General features: G+C 45.5%; 1 protein-coding gene across 2 annotated transcripts in view; it reads left to right on the top strand.

The window, feature by feature from the left end:
• runx2b (RUNX family transcription factor 2b) overlaps nucleotides 1-18,733 on the top strand; it is a 35,494-nt gene extending 16,761 nt beyond the window's left edge. Inside the window, exons 3-7 of one of the 2 annotated variants that reach the window (XM_029849085.1) lie at nucleotides 719-875; nucleotides 2,749-2,853; nucleotides 11,129-11,296; nucleotides 13,082-13,243; nucleotides 15,679-18,733. In XM_029849085.1, coding sequence (XP_029704945.1) covers nucleotides 719-875; nucleotides 2,749-2,853; nucleotides 11,129-11,296; nucleotides 13,082-13,243; nucleotides 15,679-16,157 — 1,071 coding nt within the window. In that variant the 3' untranslated portion in view covers nucleotides 16,158-18,733. 2 annotated transcript variants of the gene reach the window in all.
• The last annotated feature ends 4,848 nt before the right edge of the window (nucleotides 18,734-23,581 follow it).

Raw genomic sequence — 23,581 nt, 5'->3', positions numbered from 1 at the left:
GCGTTTTTATGATAGAATTTTTTTCATATGTAATTTTTTTTTTAATCCAAGAAAAATATATCATCTTCTGTACTATGCAACCACTTTATGACACCCATTTTAATGATTACACCTAATTATTGCAATCAGCCTTCACATGAGTGCATCAGACCGCAGATACACAAAAAGCTCATTTATCACGAGACATTTTATGCATCTCAGGCGTCTCCATGCATTTTGGAAGCCTTGACAATATTATGATGTCGTGATAATTCACAGGAAAGAGCCTATTAATTACTTGACAGATATTGTTTAAAGCACGCTTCAAAGAAAGACCAAAGTGAAAATTCTGGATCTGCAGCCGTGGCGATAAATTGGATGTGACACTTTTTAAAATAAATGTGTTATTTAAATGGTTGGCTCTGTAATTATCGCTGCACTGTAGACCTATTCCTGCTCTTTTATCCAGCTCCAGGAATCTAAATGATAACACAAGGCTTTTCAGTTGTGAAGACTGCAGAAATAAATCCATCTAACCTTTATTAGTGAAGGTCTGATTTCATTCAGCATTCTGCTGTTAAACAGGAACAATGCCGCAATTAAAATCTATGCTAATAAGATTTTTTTTTTCTTATTTTCTGTAATTGTGAACAGACGACGAGACGTTGCAGCTCGTGCGGAGTCAGAAGTTCACTGAGTCACGGTGAAATCACATTCCCTTACTGTCTTTCTCTCCCAGGTGGTCGCTCTGGGAGACATACCTGACGGCACGGTGGTCACAGTCATGGCGGGCAACGACGAGAATTATTCGGCCGAGCTGCGTAACGCCTCGGGTGTGATGAAGAACCAGGTGGCTCGCTTCAATGACCTGCGCTTCGTGGGGCGCAGCGGCAGAGGTGAGGCCTGAAACTTCCCTTCACTGCACGCTACCGCTCAGCAGGACCCCGTCAGCGGTGTGGATTAGTGGTCACGTTCCCCTCGTGGCAACCACATAATGATCTCTAACTCTCGCCTCAAATCCCACCACCCATCTCCTAAAATAAAGATGGTGAATCATGCGGCGACCACTCACATTGCTTTCAAACAAGGCCCTTTTTATGCCTTTATTCTGGCCAACCATTTTCCCGATGGGACGAAAAGTAAACTTTTCCTGCTTGGCAAAGAGTGCTTGCAAAACCAGTGTCAGTGTTAAGGGACATGTTATTAAAGTTTCATTGTCGCTCCTCTTACGTGACCCATTCAAATTTATCAACATATTATTTAAACTTCATCTGGGCTGCTGATCACTGCAGCTCCTATCAACGCCATTATGTGCACTCCTCTCACGTCACATGACCTTCCAGCTTTGCTAATAGAACACATTGCAGCACTACACCTTGGTGCTGGGGTTTGAACAGGGATATGACTCTGAGGGTGGCACACTGGTGCAATAGTGGACCTTGCTGCCTCTCAGCAGCTGCACCGACACCCAGTTCTTGTTTCTCTAAATTACTCATAGGTATGATTGTGCATGGTTATTTGCATTCATCGTTCAGCCCTGTAATTAAATAAAGGATATATTCTCTGTTGACATGAGCTCCAGGCCTTGCACATCACAAGGGTGAGAGGTGTAACAATTCAGGGAAGGTTGAATTTACGTGAAAATCGTGTTTATTTCCATGTCACACTACAGTGACTCTGAAGCCAGGCCCCAGCAACTTTCCCAAAAACTTAGAATATTAAAAATATCTGCAAAATAAGAGGATTATATATTGACTTTTGAACCTGTATCTGTTGCCATGGCGACTCTGAATATGCAGACTCACCATGACACAGAATCGAGCAGGAAGTGACATCAGAGCCATGAGAGATCAGACTACGTGGGCTCTGAAATAAATACCCAACAATAACAGAGATAAGTTCGACCGGCAGGAGCTGATAGGATGTTTATGGGCTGGAGGGGAGGAGAGGAGAGGAGAGGAGAGGAGAGGAGATGAGAGGAGGAGAGGAGAGGAGAGGAGAGGAGAGGAGAGGAGAGGAGAGGAGAGGAGAGGAGAGGAGAGGAGAGGAGAGGTCCTTGTCTGGATTTGTGTTCATTTTTATTTAGTTCAGATTAAAACACAGATAGCTGTTGACTCAGCTTGTATTGTAAAATCCCAAGCTCAGGCTGATGCACATTCACCTCAAACCTCATCAGGTTTGTGGGTCACCTGTTGCACCTGTGTTGTAAAGCTGCCCAGAGAGGGATGTTTACACTGGGCTGGAGTGAAAGGGGAGGACACATACGGGTAGCTGCCTACGTCTGAATGGACAGCTGCTCCAGCGATGAGTTGCTGAGAAACCTGCCCCCCACTTCCTGTTTCCTGTGTGTAGCCATGGCGACGTGATGCATCAGCATGCCTCAGACCTTAGTGTTGCTGCTGACAGGCTGTTGCGCTCTGATTCATGGATGCACATAAGAGCGTGCACGCACACACTCGACCCCAAGGCAGCAACTGTTGGGGATTATCAACAGAGGAAGTGACTGTTAAAATGCCTCTCGCCCACTCACACAGCATTAGCCCCAGAGAATACGTGTAGATAACGAGACGCTGGCTAGACAAGACAAGCTAAATAGAGCTTCTCAATTTTGTCCTCCACTAATCCTCTTAAAGGCATTTTCCCTGTCCTTTTGTGTTGGCTATTGTTATAAGTCACAATCAGAATTGTGACTTTGTGATTTTGAATGAATGCAGGTCATTGTCTGTGAAGTTGGTATCTCATCTGATCATTTTTTTGGTGTCACCACAGGCAAGAGCTTCACGTTGACAATTACAGTATTCACCAACCCGCCACAAGTGGCAACATACCATCGAGCCATAAAGGTTACCGTCGATGGACCACGAGAGCCCAGGAGTGAGTACAAACACGCACGCACAAGCTAACGGGGAGGGGGTATCTTAAACCAATAAACAAAATAGAAGAAAAAACAGGATGTGTGTTTACCAAAATGCATCTTTCATTAGCAACATCCTGCATCAACCTCTGCACCTTCAGTCCGTCTCAGATTTCGGAGGGCTGAACTGAGATCACCTGGAAGGCATCAAACTTTAAAAAGCTCCACCAGACGCGACACAGTAACTGTTTTTCACCAAATGAGAAATAATCCCCCAGACGAGTAAACAAGCTCGAGAACGCCAGAGCGTAACTTTGACGAAACTATGGGTGTGTCCCTCTTTGCAGCTAAATTCTGACTGCAACAGGCTGGTAAAACAGGTAAATCAACAGAGCCCAAATACGTATTGCGAGGAAAAAAAATTCTGATTGCATTAAAAAGCAAACAAGCTTTTAATTAAGTTGTTCTTCCAGTCTTCCATCTGACAGTTTAAAGACAAACAAGAGGAATAACAAGTGGGGCAGATATTCCTTAGAAGCTACATTGGGTAGCAGAATGCTAGCATCAGCTCATTTTAATGGGCCATATAAAAACAACTGAGGAGGGGAAAAAAACTTTACTATAGCCATCAGTGCCAACTGGTCTGGCATGCAGCTGTTTCCCCGATCCACCTCCCTATTCAGAAAAAAACGTCTCATCTCACCGCGTCTTGAAAGGGAAACCTCGCTGGACATGTGACCAGGGCACCCTGAGGTGTCACAAACCTGAGTGCAGGGCCAAAAAAAAGGCCTTAAATGCTCCGAGTTCAGCGTTTCTTCACATGCACCTTGGAACAAAGACACATGTACTCGATAGTCGTGTGCTCTCTTTTCCCCCCTACATCCCTTTTTGCTCGAGCCATCTTCTTTGATCAAAAGCATTTCCTGCGCATCTGCTGTCCCCCATCAGATGACTTTCAAACAACTCCTGTTATTTGGTGGTGAACAGATGGGAGTCAGAGCTGAACTTGTTTAGGAAAAGCCTTCGTTTTGGTCTGAGCACAATGAACTCTGCGTCCAGAAAGCCTCCCTGGAAGGCACATGTGAACCAGGATTAAGCCACAAACCTAACAAAAAAGGGGGAAGCGTCACTACCTGATATCATATGAAAGAGAAAGTTTACACTTTCATCTATTATTTTCCGGCCAATCTGTGGTCGGAGACAGAGCTTTTAAGTCAAAGTCTGCGTGTTCCAACCTCAGTCTCAGGACAGCAATTTAAGCAATAAATAGTATTTCATCATACGTAACCCCCCTGAACTTCTTTACTTTGCTGTTAAGTGGACAGAATTACAGCGCTGGTGTAATTTACTCAAAAACTACAGCCAGAACACGTCTCCCTCTTAGGGGTCATTAAGCTGAGGTCGGAGGGTGGCAAAACACACATGTGCCCCCTCGACGGCATCCCCCCCCCCCTCCGGGTTGGGAGCACAGAGAGACTTAGAGCAGCGGCTGTCTCTGAAATTGTGATTCTATCTGTGACCGCTTCATTGACGCATGATGGGGGTTCTTTGTGGCCATTACAACTCTATTTTGTGTTAAACTGCTGCGTAATTAGGGGGCCGGGCCCCTGCGTGAGAGGTCCACACAGAGAGCGTCTTTAAACCTGGCGTACACTGGCACTCTGTGGTCCTGCTCTGCAAAAGCAGCGTTGTGTTTGGAAAACAAGCTGACGGTTTTCTGCGCACGTTTCTGCTGACATAAGTTCTGCCCTGCGAATGACACGACAGCTTGTGGGTGTCCCGTTCAGGAAGGACGTTTTGTGTCAGCTTGTTTGATGATCCTTATGGCGGCCATATGAGGGATGTCATTTTCCCAACAGTACCTCATCCAAGTGGGGGAGATGAAATTGGACCACCCATGAATGAGCAGAGCTCATATCTCTGAACTGCAGTGCTGAGATTGAGCTAATTAATTGCGCGGTTAGTGTGAGGAATATCAGCGGGGCCTCGTTTAAAGATTTGTGGTATGATTTTCCTGAGAGGTTTACTGTTTCGGTGTGGGTATGGCAAGTGGTTAGTCAGGTCTCTCTGGCCACTGTGCTATTAGCGGGAGGCTAACTCGGTTTCTGTGGCTTGCATTGTGCTTAATTGCTTGACAGCTCTTGGTTATCCTGTGGTTAGCCACTGCGCTAACAGCTTTGCACATATGCTGCACATATATCCCTACGCTTGTGCGTGCAGGTATGTGCGTGTCCCATCTCTTGTGTCAATATGTTTGCATGTCTGCATGTGTGAACCCACTGGAGAGACGGGTGTTATTGGTGTCATTAGTCCTGTGCAGCCGCTGCGCTGATTGGAGCAGCGCTAATAGACCTCATTACATGTCATTTTGAGTTAATAGACAGGGAGTGGCTGTTTAAAGCTGTATGCTTTTATAGGTGCCTCTGTCTCCTTTCAGCCGCCGCCGCTGTCGCGGCTGGTGACTGCGGCTTACTCAGACAAACTTCCTGAAAGATAAAAGCAAATATGACAAAAATGACCCAATAAAATGACACAATATCCTGAGCTTCTTGTCCAAATCCACTGTTCCCATTATGGGTAAATGATGATGTACACACAGAGGAGGTGACAGAAACCACTGCGGCGTCACACATGCTGTGTCTCTCTTCACATGTTCAGAGGACAGTGTCTAAGTGGTGCGTGTGCTTGTGGTGTGTGTCAGCGATGGAGGTTAGTGGTCAGGCCTCTCTCCCTTGTCTTGTGTTTGAAGCTTATGGGTTTGGGGGTTCTGGAATAGGGAACCAGGTCTCGTGCCGCTTGGCGTTGGTTGGGGTGTTAACAAGTCTGGTGAAGACGCCCCGGATATTTAGGGGTCTGCAGGCGGTGGTTGTGATCCCTATCTGACAAGTCAGGCTGTTCAACCGACACCTATCCGTATATTCATCCATGTAGACCCTCACAATAAAAAACACATTGACAATAATCACGAAACTACATTTCTAAAATGCATTCAGATGAATTTACAAGACACTGAGGTGGCAAGTCCCTTTTTTTCTCTCTTTCCAGTGTCTGATTTCAGACACCCATAGTTACTAAAATGGATCCAGGAACAGCCAGGAAAGCCCTTGCCAAAAGAACTCAGGCTCCGGTCCAGCTCACAAGGGGCTGTGAGTTGACAGATTTATTTTGGAGCTAAAACTAATTCAGCTTTGATGAATCATCAAATATTTTATATCAGTTGTGACGCTAACCAGTGAAAAGATAGTGATGCGGAAGCATTGATTAAATCTTGAGATTTAGATGTGGATAAAGTGAGTTACATCAAAAGAATTGTGAGATGTTGACATCAGGGCACACATCTATGGAATTTGGTGAGTAAAAATATATGGAACTTCATGAGTAAGGAACAATAACACCAGTTGCTATATTAGCACAGTTGCTAAACTACATTGTGTAATTGAATAGAGTGTCATCTTCAATACTGCTAGACTGGAAACAGTTTTGATAGCATTTCAGGATAACACCAAAACACCTATAAATTACTACAAATTACCTTTTTAAGTCCCCAAATATGATTGCCACCACGCAATTTCAAAATGCTGGCTTCAAAAAGGCTAATTAGGCTGCGAATATGATGTCAGGCGCCTGGAGGGCATCAGGCCATGCTGTCAAAACAATCAAAATGCTGTAGCTTATGCAACATGTCTTCTCTGCAATTTTCAGGTAGTTAAGGAGCTTTTCAGAAGACCCCAAACTATTTTCTCACTCAGACACAGATGCTCACACTTAACCGCTGCTGCCTAGAGTCAAAGCAGCGTTTAACAATGGGAGCCGGACAAATAAAACTCAACAAAACATCAGCGGGATAGGATTGAAAGTGGAAGAAGGAGGGTGGGGGGGAGGGAGGGAGGGGAAAAAAAAGACTGCAGGCTTTTCCAGAGGCAGTCAGTCAGTTGAATGTCTCATGAAGTTCCTTGAAGAGGTGCCAAGGCCTTTAGAGTACAAAACACAAAATCATTCAGCGCTGCGGAGGAGAAGAAAGCCGACTGAAAAGGCAGACAGTGAAAGATTAAAAAAGAGGGACAAAGATTACGAAAGTGGGTCCAGAGTTGTTTGGCCCCGAGCTGCGGTGAAAACATCCCGGATAGATTTGTTCTCTGCTGCTCTGAATCAAAACACTTGCCTGAGGGAGCCTGCGTGTGCGCTCTTTTCGTGTCGCACAGGATCACGCGGGTGTGCGCATAATGTGTTTTTGTGTTCGATAAATACCTCAGCTTGGGGAATTGTTGCATATTTCTGCGTGTGCACCTCAACTGTGAGTGTGTGAGTGCGTTTGCCCTTCCCTTGCCTGGCTTGCTTCCTCCAGGCTGGAACGCATGGACCACACAGACGCCTGGCAGCGCTCCACGACAGCCTGGCTCCCTCTTTTCGTCGTCTACTTTGCTCCTTTTCTGTTCCCCCCCTTTCTTCCTTATTTCTCTTCTTCTGCTTCTAATTGTGCATTTAAAACTTCTCTGTCTTTTTATAACAACCCGCTTAGATGACGAGCGCCCATTTTCCCCGCCAGTGTTGCTGTCGCCGTCAGACTGCCACCTGAAATAATTTTAGTGCGGCTGCTCAAAAAAAAAAACATGGCCACTGTCAAAAGATTAAAATGAGGAGGCAGGGGTCAATGTCTCTGAGATGACTGACACGAGAGGACTCACACACACACACACACACACACACACACACACAAGGTGAGCGGGTGTGGTCGGGATGCTTTCTTTCAGTCGGGACACAGAATATAGATGATTTATTCAGAATGTTTCTGGTGGTTTGCTCACGCAGTCGGGCTGCAGGCAGGAAAATGAACCCAGAATCTGTCAGAGGGTTAATGTTGGTATGTTGTTGTAGGAGAGGAAGTTTTGAAAACCCTTCAGGTCCGTACATTAAATTGGAAGCTTGCTCTTCTGCCAGGTAGGCTAAATAGCTGTTGACTTAACCCCAACCATGCCGGCGTGTGTATTAATGCCGGCTCTGTGTGCATACATTATGGAGGAATGCATGCATGTGTATCAGTCAGTTGTGTGAGCCTGAGGCCACAGCCCAAACTTAATTAATACACCTAAAATGTCTTCTCCTTCCACCTTCCTTTTAGTATCAGACAGTTGTTTGGAACTGTCATTTTTGTAATATTTAAAGTGAATTTCCATCCGACTTTCAAAGCTAATGACCGTCCAGCTCCTGCATGTGTATAAATAACAGGAGGTGCAGTTTCCCCCATGCTCTGCTGAAGCCCACCAGGCTGAAACGTTAGTATTTGGTGACATGTCTGGGAAAAGAAAATAAAAAAAATGCAGGACTTGAGATTGGTCGGCGTTGTTTTGAGAACAGCATGTGGGCTACCTCTGTTTGGTTTGGAACTATTGCAAGAAGACTGTTTCAAAACATTTTAGCCTCGAGAACAAAGGTTTTTCAAAATGACTGTGAAAAATCTCGGAACACACTAGTCTGAAGCTAAAATATGGAGGTATTTGTGGAGGAACTGCATCCAGGACATATGAGAGAGCAGCTAACCATCAAAGCTCTCTGTGCTCAGGCTCAGATCCAATCCAATACTGTCATTAATCACAGAGGGTTTAGACAGTATTTGCCTACCTACCTACTGTTATCTGATCACTGTTAGCTGAATCCAGAACTACTTCTGTGGGACGACTGTAATAATACTTTCCTTGGATCAGATAAGAGATACTGTCTTTTATTCTGAGGTGTTTTCTAACCATTATTCATCTTTAGTCTGCATGTTGGTGAGCTTGAGTGCATGCATGATGCATGTGTGCAAATGTCCATGATCGCATACGCAGACGTGTGTTCGCATACGTCTGTGCGCCCTCGCCTGTGTTTTACCGCGTGCGAGTCGCTCACATCTGGTCTGAATCTGTCCATGTTTCCGGCTGTTGGCTGGGCAGGGAAGTGGCAGGCGCTATCGAAAATCTCTGCTGTTTTCACAGGGATGATGGGAATCTCAGGGACTTTCCCTACGGCAGTGAAATCATTCGCCATTCCCGCTCTTTTAAATACCCCCGGCTCTGTTCTCCACCCTGCTAGGGTTCCGATAAAACAGCTGAGACATCTTGTGTTTGGCAACAGTCGTCCTCAGAAAGGTGTAATTAACTCCTGAAAAACTGTATTTACTGTCAAGGCCAGCTAAACTAATGCGCTTGAGGTCTGTCTGTTTGGAGTGTAAATTGGGCCTAAATGGAGTGGTTCTGCATTGGTGTCGGATAAAAAAAGACGGTTTCCTCTAAACGGGGCTGCGTCCAGTCACCGTCCCGCATTAGGGAGGAGCAGCAAGCGCAAGTTAGCAGCGACAGAGCGGCGTATCACACACATCTCCTGGAAATGTTTTGGGATCTCCCTCGAAGACGCTGAAAGCCAAACCCCTCTGACTGTTCCACCATTCAACCTTCCCCTTGCTCAGCACTTTTCGCTAAGCCAGTGTCATCAGTCTGGTCGTGTCCGATCCAGAACTCGTAATTTACTGGTCATCGGGGTCTCATCCTCTCCACGTGCCTCCTCCTCCTCCTCTTCACGTCTGACTCCCCTCATCTCCCTTGGCGTCCCATTGCTATTTATACCCATCGCTAGGAGACGGGCTGCGCACAAAGGCCGCAGTGTGTCCAGAGGCGTTTTTAAAATAGAAATTTTCACTGTTGAAAATGGAAAATCTTTGACTGACAAGGCTCGGCGGCACGGATTGATGAGGAATGGCTGCAGGAGGCAATTAGGAGAATTATACAGAATGATTCGGAATAGCAACAATTTAGCTCCATAGCTGATATTATTCCCGGTGCAGAGCAGCTATGTCAGGAAGCCAGTGATGAGACTGCCTGTTTATTTGGAAGTGCGTGATGCCAGTCCAATAACGTCATTGTTAGACAAATCATAGGCTGCATGACTGTTTTTGGCAGCATTTTAAAGTGCAAAATTCCCTGTTTAGTTGTTTAATTGGTTTGTTGTGAAGAGTCAGATGGTTTGCAAAATCATTTCAGAGGCCGAAAGAAATTTTCTTGCAGCAACGGAAAAAAAAAGGGGGGAACAGAGAATATGGAGGATTATTTGAGCTGTTTTTGGTAATTTGAATTTATTTGACGGGGAAGTGGAAAATAAAAACTGCTGCGAGGGAGAAATGTGAGGAACGGCGTGCATGAAAGTATGATTTGGTGGAGAAAAGAAGGTTGTGCTCAGGACATTTGGTTTAACCCAGGATTCAGTTAGCATAGCAAAATGTAGCGCAGTTAAAAGTGGGAGACAAACTGAAATGGTGCTTGAGTTTATGCCTGATTTCCCCCTGTGGGTGTGTCCGTGCATGATCGTGTGCCATTAATACTTGTTTGACCATTATTCCACAAACACCGGCCACGTGAGGACCTTCAGAGCTTTGATTTCTAGTTGCGATGGGCCAAAAGATGAGATTTTTTTTTCCCCCACCCCAATCCCCACTGCTTCTCTTCCTCCTGATCACCCCCTCAGTGCCACGTGTGCAGTGCCAGGTCTTTGTTCCCGGCGCGAGCAGGTTGGGCAGGATTCTGAAGGAGCACACTTTCTGTGTTAGCCAGCTGGATCTCTGCCAAGCGCAGCAGGAATTTTGACTCTCTTCTGTTTGATATTTGCTTTACCACCTTTAGAGGAGAACTGGTGCACGACCGGGCTGATACGGACCCTGTCTTTTTCCCGCCCCACCTCGATCCACAAATACGATCCACACCTGGGCCCCTTGGAAGGGTTGACTCCGGTTTCCACTGGAAACAGGTTCTCTCAGACAGACAGAGCAGGCGACATGTGCGTTTCTGCGTGCTCGATGTGCGCGCACATCCGAGGCTTCAGTTACCAGCCTGAGCGCGCGACCAGGATTGAAACAGCGAGGGGAATGCAGAAAATGAACGGGTGAACACATATTTGGCATAGGCTGGAGCTCCGGTTGGGGTAGGATCAGGATGTGTTTACCTGAGGCGCCCCGGGTTAGAGCCAACACGCAACATCTGAGCATTTCCTCAAGCGACCGTGCTCGTTCTGTCACGCAACGTGATACCAGACACATCGCCTTTGTTAATCAACAGGATATGCATCCCTCTTCCAAGAAACTCTGCGTCTCGTCTTTGTTTCGGTGAACAAACTATATTTGCCAGGTACATAAGTCATCAACTGCTCGTTTAAAAGTAACTGATAAATATTGTGCCAAGGAAAGGGCAAACATACTGGGGTTTTATTGCAGGAGGTAGTCACCAAGTGATGCAGTCCCGTACCTAAGAGAGACTTTCTGTGCCACCACAGGGCATCGTCAGAAACTGGAGGACCCTCCGAAGGCTGGCCTCTTCTCAGACCGCCTGTCCGAGCTCGAGAGGATGAGGGTGAGGGTGGCCGTACCCACTCAGGGCCCCCGACCAACTCTGAACACTGTGGCCAACTCCTTTAACCCACAGGGGCAGACGCAGATAACAGGTGAGCGAGGCAGCGTCGAGAAAAGCGTCACTGCCGTATAGTTTTCCGCAGGAGCTAAGGAACAGCACAGCACGTTTGGCACCGTCCTATTAGGTATCACTCATTAGCGTGGCCACCGAGTCACAGGCAAAGGTTCGGTAAGTTGTAATATCAAACCCTAAGGAGCGCTGCGAACATCCCGGCGCAGTGTCGGCTCTGGGATCAGCTGTCTTCCGTCACTCGAGGAGTCCACTTCCTCCAGGGTAACTCCATCTGCCCGGTTCACACTGGCTGCTACGCGATAACCCCCGAAAGCTCGTCTCAGGTCAACACTCAGCTCTGAGTGACTTCTAGTGCTGGTGGATGGTTTGATGCATGGCTACACCGTGATGCAGCGTGACAGCGAATGGGGAGTATCATGTAAATGGAAGAGAGAAAAACTACTCAAGGGTGGAGCCACTGATTCTTAATCTGGTTCAAAATGTGACGGCAAATTGAGGTCGCCAGTAGCTGGCGAGCCATCATGTTATCAGCAATTTGTAAAGATAGGGTTGAAAACCTTCCAGATGAAGCCAAACAGCGACTGTGAAGCACAATTTCACATCACAACATTCTATGCAGATCTATAAACAGGGACCACGCAGGGTAATGATTTGCTGTAATGCATGTAACTATGTTACCCACGTTCTTTACCAGTAACCGGGGCAGCACACATGGGGCAGCCCAGCTGGGCCCACTCCGCCACCTATTCTGCCTCTTCTGTTTCCCTAACTTCTGCCTTTCTTTTCTTTTTTGTAAAATACTACAACTCTAACTTATTGGATGGCTTCATCATGTTTCTTTTAACATATGCATTTTCTATACATTGCTGTTTAACAGTAACAACACTTCTTTGTACCCAACAATACCCAAGTTTCTATTTATTCCTATGAATTAGGTTTATCTATGCATGTACTGTATCAGGAAATAAATTCAGTTTCTCTTCTTTCTTATTCCTCTTCTCCTTTTAAAAGCCCTCTACTGGGTGGAGCATTGTCGCTGTCTACGCATATATTAGTTTAATTCTTCACTGTGTCATTTTTTTCTTTTTAATGTACTTAAATGTGATGTAAAAAGAAAATGAATTATTATTATTTTGTTTCATTTTGTGGGCTCAAAACTGCGAGGTTATTTCTTTGCTAATAACACATTTGCAGCTAAAATTCCAAATTCCATTTAGCTTAATTCAACTGTTTGGTTGAACCCTTTTGCATTATTTAAGTTTTTAAAGTATTTTTTAATTAAATGATGTTTCATTTGAATCTTTTTATCCTTCCAAATTAGCAACATACAGATTCCATCCAGATAGACATACAGATTCCATCATAACAAATATACACCCACAACAAACAATGTTGTATGAATGAATGCTGCACACACACACATCACACACACACACACACAGCTGCTATTTTCTTGCTTGTCTGCTGGTGTGTTTACACCCTGGGTGTGTGCCAGCAAGGCTCTCTGAGTCCTGCTTCAAGCACAATGTTTTATAAGGCAAACAGGAAGATCATCTCTATGAAGGTAAACATTAGATGTGTCATTATGGAGGATGTTGCATAATGCGCCCAACTGATACCTCTATAAACCTACAGCAGAGACTCAAGAAGAGACGTCCTAGTAATAGCCACAGTGTTTTTGTGCATTTTTGCTGATTATTTTAGTCAACATTTGAACCACCCGCTTGGCCTTTACTAACTTTCTTTCTCTTCCTGTCTGTTTCCTCTCCTCCTTTCCTCCCCTCGCTCCCTCTCTCCCCATCAGACCCTCGCCAGTCCCAGTCCTCTCCTCCCTGGTCGTATGATCAGACGTACCAGTCGTACCTGAGTCCCATGGCCTCCCCCTCAGTCCACTCCACCACCCCCCTCTCCTCCAGCCGAGGCACAGGCCTGCCTGCCATCAGTGACGTTCCTAGACGATTGCCAGGTAGAACCACCGCTCTGAACCAACAACCCTTCTCATCCTGTCACAATCTTCTGTAATGAACCGACATCACACATTGTCTTGGAGTACGAGAGGATTAGGCAGATATGCACACACACACACACACACGTGTGTCCAGTTTGGCATCAATGCATTAGAATCCAGCGTGCTGTCAGCGTTTGTATCTCCAGAGGATGGTTTGGATGACGTAGATGACAGTAGAGGAATATAAAAAGCGCAATAGTTTCCTCTTTCTCCTCTCTTCAAGCCTTTGATCCCAGAGGAGCGTGGGTAATGACAGGCTTGAGGATAATGACAGGCTTGCGACTGACAAATAAAGTGTCTTTATAGCAATAGGCAAGCCTCCCAAGGAATTCTGGGTAATTGCATCAGCGAGTGTGTTCGTGATGGCCGCATCTGCCTCCCAATTTGTTTCTGTTCGTCTCCTCCTTTAAACTCCGCACATGCCGCCAGACGGGTTTCTCCCCTGTACACCTGTTTGATTCATTGCCATGGGTTGCTGTCTCCATGGGTTTTTTTTTTTCCTGTCCCCCCCACACACACACACACACACACACACACCTTGTGTTTCTTTGCGCTAACGTACAACTCCCTCCTCTGTTCCCCTGGGGAGGCTGAGCGATTACGCGTCTCGGACGTGTGACTCCGCATTAGAAAGGGTTTAAAATCCAGCCAGCTGCCTTGTCAACTCTGATTAGTTTGGTCTACCCCCCCACCCCCAAGCTTTCATCTCACCAGCATCGGGCTTTGTTCTCCAAGTGACACGCTCGCACGTGCAAGCACGGGCACCAGCGTGGAACACCCGTCCCTCCGGCCCTCACCCCGCTCGCACACCTCAAGCATTTAATGCCTCCTAAGTGATCTGACTAAGGCTCTCAGATTTGGGGGGGGGTCGCGTTGACACCTCAGCAGGCTGTTCTGTAACAGTATCCAGCCACAGAACAACACTCGCAGGAGCTGATGCTCCAATGAAAACTCAAATCCGCCGCCCCTCCCCCTTTTCAAACACACCTTTATAGATAGCTACAGTGCTCTTTCTAGCCATCCAGCTAACATGTCATGGGGCATTTGTGGAAGGATTTCACATTTATCTCCAAAATAATTGAATGAGAACCAACAACAACGAGTTTTGAGGTTATTTTCAGATTCAGCCGATGTCTCTTGAGCTCAAGAACAATGCTGCCTTATCAATTCTCTGAAACTCTTTCACTGATAAAGCAAAACAGCTTATCGTGAATTGATGCAGCTCCGTTCCACAATGGTTTCATTAAATTTAATAAACTTCTTCTGGCTCATCTCGGTATCTTTTGGAGCGTGTAAATAAGTCCAAATGTCAAAAGGAGTCAGGACTCTGCTGGTCCCCACAGTGGAGACAATCGCCTACTATTCCTATTAGAATAAAATGAGCGTTGTGGAAGGAGGAAGTTGAGAGGCCTTAATTGTCTTCATATGCTATCTGACACGGGCAACGCCGGGTTAGCAAATCTTCCATTCACACAAACACCGCACATCACTCTTTTCTCCTCGTTCCCGCCACCCACTGTCCTCTCGCAGTAGACATGGCGACGCGGAAGACGCCTGGTGATTTATGATAAGAGCGCCATGGCTGGACTAAACCACCGTGAGGAGACAGTAGGGAGCTGGGGAGGGGGAGGACCTCCTATTCTCCTAAAACTGTGGGCCCAGCGCGAAGCTCGCCACAGCCAGTTAGTGGTTTTTGGGGTATTTTTTAAGGGATAAAGCGAGCAGAGGAACGAAGGGTGAGATGGAGCGGCTCCTTCTCGGCTCCCTCGCTCACGCACGTGCACACGGACGCACACATACACACACAGGCTGGAGCCGATGGGAGGCGAGGAGAGGAGCCACATCAGAGCTCAGCCCTGCCTCATTATGGATCTCATGGAAACTGTTTCTGCTGAAAGTGTTTCCACATGTGCAGCTCCTGATTCATCCCAACTCCTTTTTTTTTTTTTATGTGCATACAGTATTCACACACATACACTCCCCCTCCACTCTGGCACCCACACCCACCACACACACAAACACACACACATTTGCATGCATAAACAGTTGTCCCGATATAAAATAAATATACATCAACATGTGCCAACAGACATATGGAGAAACCTAAACATGCACAAGCATAAACACATTGTATGTGTGACGTGTTTGTTAACTTTACCAAAAACTGGAGGAGCTGAGGTGACTGTCCTCGTTTGGAAATTCTTTGAAAGTCTGTTAATGCAAACATTGAAATGGAAATAAACTAAATAATCGTTTACTACTGTTTAATGTCTTATTTCAAGATGCAGTAACAGTTAATGTAATGATACTGTTTAGGGTCGGGCTGAATACGGACCTCTATAATATCCGTGGCGCTGCCAATCTTAAAGGGGTGTGTTTGTGTGTCTCCGTAGGTTCCTCTGACCTGAGCCCATTCCCGGGTCAGTTCGACCGTCAGTTCCCGGGCCTCCCCTCCATCACGGAGAGCCGTTTCTCCAGCCCCCGGATGCACTACCCCGCCACCTTCACCTACACCCCACCTGTCACCACCGGCATGTCTCTGGGCAGCGCCCACTACCACACATACCTTCCCCCTCCATACCCAGGCTCCACCCAGAGCCAGAGTACACCATTCCAGACTAGCAGCACGCCATATCTCTACTACGGCGCTTCGTCTGGATCCTACCAGTTCTCCATGGTTCCCGGTGGAGATCGCTCGCCTTCGCGGATGATCCCACCTTGCACTAGCGCCTCCACGGGCACCACCCTGGTGAACCCCAACCTGCCCAGCCAGACGGAAGGAGCGGTCGACGGAGACGGGAGCCACAGTAACTCCCCGACTATTCTCAACCCCGGCGGCCGCATGGACGAGGCGGTGTGGAGGCCATATTGAAGAGGATCCCGGTACAAGCTTTTGGAAGTCAGCTGACGTCATAGTTCGAAGCACAATACCAGTTACTTTTCATTGAAAGGGGGATTTTTTGAGCTGTCATCAGCAATCTTTACTTTATGCTTGGAAATGAAGGTAAAGATCTAAAAAAGAAAGAAACCCAGACTTGTTTGGACTCATCTTCCTGTGTTTTGACCGAGGCACTACAAAGGGAGTCATTCTCACAGCAATAACCAGAAGACAATTTTATAGGCCCGCGTGGATAGGACTTTATTTTAGTTTTATTATAATCCACAAGCTTTATGGGATGATTCACCCATATTTGTCAAAAAAATACCCCGTTTGTGTAATGTTTATATTTCAGCAAGGCTTTTTTTGCAGAGCATGTTTTTGTACTACGACAATATAAAGATGCAAGTTAGGCACTGAGTAGCAAATAATTATTAACATGTATGTTACCATAAGTGGTATGGACAGCGAATTTGCTTTAAACCATTTAATTTAACTTGTATGTTGTGGGTGAAGCGATGTGGATTCAGGCATTTTCTTTTTAACTTATGAAGCCATAAATTATGTATTGTATTTGAAACTTGAGTCAAAGAAGTATAATCTGAATATTTTTGATGCATCTATGTTACTAAGTTAAAAAAAAAGTCTTTTTTTTTAGGTAATTTAAGAAATTGTAAGGTTTAACATTTGTTTTTGTAGCACCACCAAAAGATTGAACATTTTAATTCTGAAATGTAATTTCCAAAGGACATTGCAACACTTCACACTTTTCCAGAGCCTAATATCGCTTAGCGTTGACTCACTTTGGCTCAGAAATGAGCCTTTTTTTAATATTTATTGAGCAATAACTTGTTGTTCCTCTTGGCAACGCACCACGAAAAACAGCTTTAATGAGGAAAATAATCACCCAATGAGGGAATTCTGTCTGATTTCATCCTAGTCTGACATACACAAAGATATGTATTTCCTTTTCTTTTCCATGGTTTCGATCCGAAACTGGTACATTTAGACACAAGATGATGTAGAAGCCAAAGAAGGTCAGACTTTAATCATCAGTTATTTTAAGAGAAGAAATCCTTTGGAAGGATTCTTAGATGATATCATTAAAATGTTCTTTTTTGCATATCTCATCATATCTACAAAAACAAGCCAGGTCTGTTATAGCTGTCATATCATATGGAAACGATAGCTTTAAAAAAGTGTCTTGGGTTACAGACATGGGTACGTTTTGGGAGGTTTTTTTTGCTTCTTTGCATTTTTCTCTGTCAGTCTCTGAGATTGTGTATATATATATATATTATATATATATATAGCGGGGGCAAAAAGAGACTGTGACATTCCTTTTATTTATTTTACTCTGATTTTGCCTTTGTTGAAACGGTTTTCCATACACACACTCGCACTGGCACTAAAGTGCAGGGGCAGATGTGATCATCCAACTTGCTAAGCGGCAACCAAAAAAAGAACAGTGTTAAGAGAATTTTAGGGAAATGAAAACACACCAAAAAAATGAGGTGCATGGATGCAGCTGCTGGCGGCAAACTGGTAACCAAAAAATCTGGGAGTCTCGTGTATGTTTGTTTCATAAAGCACTTATTTCTTGTTTTATTTCTAGCAGCACTTGCGGCTGGCTGCCAGCAGGACTCGTGGTTTGAGTCCCCAGTGTAGACACACACACATACATACACCCAGAGAGAGAGAGAGAGAGAGAGAATGGATAACACTTGGCCAAACAAGCCATTTACATTGGAGTCAAATCTCACAAGGCAGTTGGTATTTGTTGGAGACAAAAAAAAGCACTTTTCTTGCTTTCATACAATATGATACTCAGCCCATGTAGGTAATATAATAACTCAATTTGAAAGAGCTGAGAAAAACATAACCATGTCCAAGGATCAGGCTTCAAGACTTTCATTGAACACTTGCACGCATGTCTCTGCAGAAGATGTTCTGAACTGAATTAATGGGACCGAGCGTGTCACACTACATTTCCCCGACTGCTTCGGCCCGAACAAAAAGCCCTTTTTTGCTGTTACGTCGTAGCCTAAAAAAGCAAATACAGATTCGTCCCAAGCCTCTGTCTTAACTATGCACATGTGCTGGAATTGATGTAATTTGCTCTTTTCTTTCTGATCTCTGAACAAAGAAACAATCTTTTAAAAAACTGTTTACACCTTAATGCAACACGGACATCCCTTTTTGTCCTCCTGTTCGTGCTGTATTTTTATTTTATTTTTTTCTCCTGAGCTTTGGTTAATTCTTAGGTGCAAGCCATCCTCAAAGACCTTGTATAAGTTAACAATCAATGTGTATGATATCCAGGAACCATACCTTACCCCAATGTTGTGTAAAGTTTACTCAGTATGTCTATTATGATGCTTCTTCTCCACACTTTGTCAGGAAGTTGACACAAATAGAGACTCCGTTAGATCATGCTGGTACGTTTTAGCTCTCCTTTTCTTTTGTTTTCAAAGGGACAAACTGACCTGACAACAGTGAGCGAAATTGGCATTCTGATTGTACATTTTGTTTATTTGAATATGAATAAAACCAGGAATTTTGTAACTTAATATTCCCTCTCAATCTTCTTATTCAGCTGAAATTGAATTTGGCCTGACACAGAATGGCAGCATGTGTCTAATTTTCCACCACATCTTCCTCTTTTTAGTTCGCAGGCCTGCTCCCGGCAACGACTCCGCCTGGCTTCATGACGTAAATGCAGAGACTTACAGTACATGGTCTCTTCGATTTGGCTTATTTACTTGAAAGGGGAAGTCTCATCGTTTGTCTGTGTACCTTGTAAGGCTTGGAGGTGTGCAGTTGTGCGTTGCTGTCATCAAAATAACGCAAAATAACGCGCCATGTCTGCGAATGCTGATCCCCTGAGGGTTGGAACGATAATCTCAACCTTTTAGAATTTCATTTTTCAAAATGTGGGCGCTCGCCGACAAAATTCTTTGCGTATTATTGACCAGAGGACATATTTCGGCCCGCATAGCTACTGTTGAAACAGGAAAGGCGCCACGTCAGCAGAATTCTGCGGCGTCATCACCGTTCTCTCCAGCATCAAATCAGCACACATGCTGAGCGTATGAAGCTGATGAAACGGTGTCATCGCCGGTCTGCCATTCCGTCTGTACCAGCGTTGTCTTTGGACGGGAACTGCGGTGGGCCGGGGCCAGACTACTGTTGCCACTGCCATGGCGGCGTTTCAAAGGTGCATTGGGAAACCGGAGAGATGGAGACAGCAACAGAGACACTGAGAACAGGGAAGCTGTTTTACATTATTCCAAGACATAATAGAGCCAATCTAAGTGTGTGCACAAACGTACACAGGGAGGAGAGGCAGCACTACACCGTCCTGTGTGTTTTTTCAAGGCTCACATTTGGAACATTTCTCTGGATTTCCCTGAATATAGATTTCATGGAAAGAAAAAAAATCTCCCGTTGGTTTCAGGTTCACGTTCGCAGCATTCTCAGCCATGTCTGGCAATTATAGTAATGAACTCTGGAGGAGCAGCGGGACCCAGACACCCGGAGAATTAGCATGATGTCCTCCATGCACAAGAGAGACAGCAGCTCCAGCGACGCCTCGTCTACAGGAGTTCGTTTACAAGGTTGTCTCTGCAGAATGAGGAGGCTGAACAAGAAGCTGGAGTCCAGCAGGAGCACAAAGAAACTGCAGGCAGCTTGTGTTAGAGAGGAGCGAAAATGCACACTTTAGAGAACACACACACACACAATCTGATAGCCAACACAGTTATTTACTGACCTCTTTCAATGGTTGAAAGGGGCAGGAGCAGGCGGGAAGTAATCCTCCAGGGTGCTATATCACTGAATATTTCTGACTATGTTTCCATCTTTACGAACAGTGTGTGTGTGTGTGTGTGTGTGTGTGTGTGTGTGTGTGTGTGTGTGTGTGTGTGCGTGTGTGTGTGTGTGTGTTCTTGTACTTGCTACATACACATGACCAAAATCTCCATTCTACTAGCAAAGTGAGGACACTTAGGCTGGTCCTCACAACTTGAAAGGACTGTTTGAGTGTTAAGACATAGTTTTAAGATTAAAGTCAGACTTAGGTTTAGGTCAGGGTTCCGGTTGGGGTCAGGGGTTAGTCGGGATGGTTAGGGTTAAGGCAAGGAGCTGGCTCATTATGTAATGCATTATGCATTAATGCATTAGGTCTATGAAGTCAACACAAGGGTGTGTGTGTGTGTGTGTGTGTGTGTGTGTGTGTGTGTGTGTGTGTGTGTGTGTGTGTGTGTGTGTGTGTGCGTGTGTGTGTGTGTGTGTGTGTGCTGGAGGAGTTTTCATTTTTTCTAGGCTGCTCTTATTTTCCTGGGGCCCAAATTTTTGGACCCCTCATCTTTGAGCTTCAGAACTTGTGTGTGAAGGAGGTGTGAGTTGAGGTTTAATTAAGCTCATAGACTGACAGTTTGACAGTTTTAGACTGACAGTGGGGACCCTCGTTTTGACGAGCAGCACAATTTGGTTATAGATCATAATTAAGGATTATTTAAGTTGTTAGCATGACATTTGGGTTTGCCTTCAAGCAGTGAGTGCAGGTCTTTGCACTAGTCCCATAAGTGGTGGAAATCTGAGCCCCCCCCACACAAAAAAAGAGCTGTTATTTTCCTATTTGCTGGTAGAGATGTGCTCTGGGCACAGGCTCCTGAGAAGTGCTGACCTCCTCAAAACTTTCAAAATGAAGCCATCTAAACTTAACAAATTACAAGGGGCACACAAGAGCAGCTCTGAACCCAGCCTGTGCCAGCCGTAAATCGCAGGAGATTGATCTTAATTTGATCAGATTGTAATTGAGTAACCCAGCTGTGGCGCCAGGAGCGCCTCAAACCGAGTTAAGAATATCTGTGTACTTTGGCGCTCTCTAGTGGTGCGTTATTTAAATATGTAGCCCTTCATGAAGGGCCCACTCAATTGAGTCCGTACAGTCAAGGGAAGGACGGATTAAACAAACTAGCCTGTATTTTGGTAGTGGTGCTCCGGTTTAAGTTCAAACACTCCCTGCTTTGTCTCAGCAGACTTTCCTCCATAAATGAAAGACACGTGAGACGTTCTTCATCTTGGCCTGTGGACGATGACTTGTCTTTTGACCTATAATTAGAGAAATTATCAATTGGCAGGCAGGTTGCATCCAGGCAACGGCCCAGAATTTTACACACATGGTGGGTTGTAGGTCAGCCTCACATCCAGCACCAGAATCCATTCATCACCAGATTAAAGCGGACCTGTCACTTCAGCCCGCTTTGGAAACATTTGATTCCACGAAGCCATTTGCAGCGTGGAGTCAAACTCACAGAAAAGTGCACTCATGAAACATATAATACCTATATTTAACGAGCTCTGCCAGTTCAGATTATGCAACAGGACACTGACCACACCACTGAAAAAGGGGGAAATTACTGTGAAAATGCAAGTGTCAGGACCATGGACAGCGACCAAACACGCAAACAAAAGGCCTCTTTGTCCCGGGCCTCCGCTTCACGTCAGCGTTTCAAATTATACATTAGAGTTCAGCTGTCAAAAAAATGGCAAACTGTTGCCGCACGACTGAATATGACACAGGATAAAATTCCACACGCTGCCAAATACCCATGTAAAGCAAGCATGTTCCCTTAAGCTTTATCAAAGCAATAAAAACTCCCCAAACCTTTCTGCCCCAAACCCACCATGCAGCGAAGCCATATGGCCCACCTTTGGCACCTAATCAGCTGGTTTAGGTCTGTCACATGACCTTAGGCGAGGCTCAGCCTCATCCCGCCTCTTTCAGCGACATCCATCTTCTTGGTTTCCGAGGATCATCGCTTGCGCTAAAAGCAGCTTTAATGGTTTATGAGTGGAAAATAAAACGCAGCAATGATTTACAGGTAGGAGTCTGAGGCCGAGCGCGCAACTGATGCGGAAGTGCGAGGGATGTGATGGACCCAGACATGTCAGATGCGTAGATGTGGCCGTGCTGGTGAGTGTGGTCGCCACCGTATGATTATACACACTGGAAGACGGCAGAGAAGGAAAATGTTCTGGCTCACTTGTAGGTATCAATACCTGACATCATCCTCTCACATAATTAGCACCGTGTCCACATCCTTTTCCAGAGACCGTGGATTATTTAATGTGGCGCACAACTGGAGCAGAAACTAACCATTAAGGATAAATACATGTGGGTTCAGCAGTCTGGAGACATCATTTCAGCGACTCCTCTCCAAAAGGCCGATCAAATCATATCGATTCATCGCTATCTTCGGCCCGAATGGAGGCCTGATTATTTAAATAAAGAGGGGAAAATGTTTTGATCACCAATCAGGCCTCCACCCCGTTCTTCCACTGGAAGAGCTGGTAAGGTCATCAGTCTTGCGCTGAAACCACAGGCGCACGCCAGTCAGATCAATAATCCCCATCGTGCTCCACCACAAGTCACTCAAACCTCCAAGGGCAGGCGAGCAGTGGAGGGCCGAGAGACCCGGCAGAACCCGATACTGTGTTTGATGCTCTCCCTCAGAGTGGAAGACATGAGGACTCGTCTTCCGCAGTCCTGTCTCCTCTTTTAAATCTGATCTCCTGTTATGACATGGCTGCTGGCGATGTCAGCTGTACTCTGATTAGACACTTCCTTCTGCAGCCTGCGGGCCTTTTGGCTGTCGTCTCAACAGGCTGAGGTTAACGTCACGTGTCATTACTCAACACCACAGATATTGCTAAAAACTTACTTTACTGCTAAAAGCAGGGAGGAATCATATTTTATTTTGCGCCTCACAAGCTAATCGAGCCAAATGGTTACTTATCAAAACAACATCACAGCCCAAGTTCTCCTTTAAAAAAAACATTAATTTTGTTTAGCTTCATTCGAACTGGGAGAGGAACTACATCATTTTCTGGCTAGCGTCGTTGTTAAGGGTTTGAAAAAGTGTCTGATACTGCAAAACCTTCCTCTCTGTGACAGTTTAGCTGCAGTCAGCGACTGAAACCGCCTCGAAACATCCTTTCCTTTCTAAAATATCTTCTTCTTTTCTGGAGCTTTAGCTGATGTGCTTATCAGTGTCCGCTTCAGCTTCAAAACAAACCTGTGAATGCAAAAACAGATGCATTGAAGTGGTAAAGCTCCGTTTCTACCAAGTGTTCAGGTGACTGGCTCACCTGTCCTGCCTCACCTGTGTGTCGTTGTCTCGCTTCTCCCCAGCCTATAAAAGCTGCCCCCCCCCTTCTCTAGGAACATGTATGCTGGTTCTGTGTTTGGTGTGCTTTAGAAGACCCAGTGTTTAGTTGAGCCTGTCCATCAGTGTGTCTTACACCTTGCTTTGATCACCCGCATTAGAGTCCTAACCCTGTCCCCCACCCTGTTGGTCTATCAACAACAGTGGTGCAGCAGCTGAAGGTAGATCCACTATGATCCAGGGCAG

This window comes from Takifugu rubripes, chromosome 16, assembly GCF_901000725.2.
Source record: "Takifugu rubripes chromosome 16, fTakRub1.2, whole genome shotgun sequence".
Lineage (NCBI taxonomy): Eukaryota > Metazoa > Chordata > Actinopteri > Tetraodontiformes > Tetraodontidae > Takifugu > Takifugu rubripes.
The sequence above is the reverse complement of the archived record's forward strand: the minus strand, read 5'-3'. Positions and strand labels throughout refer to the sequence as shown.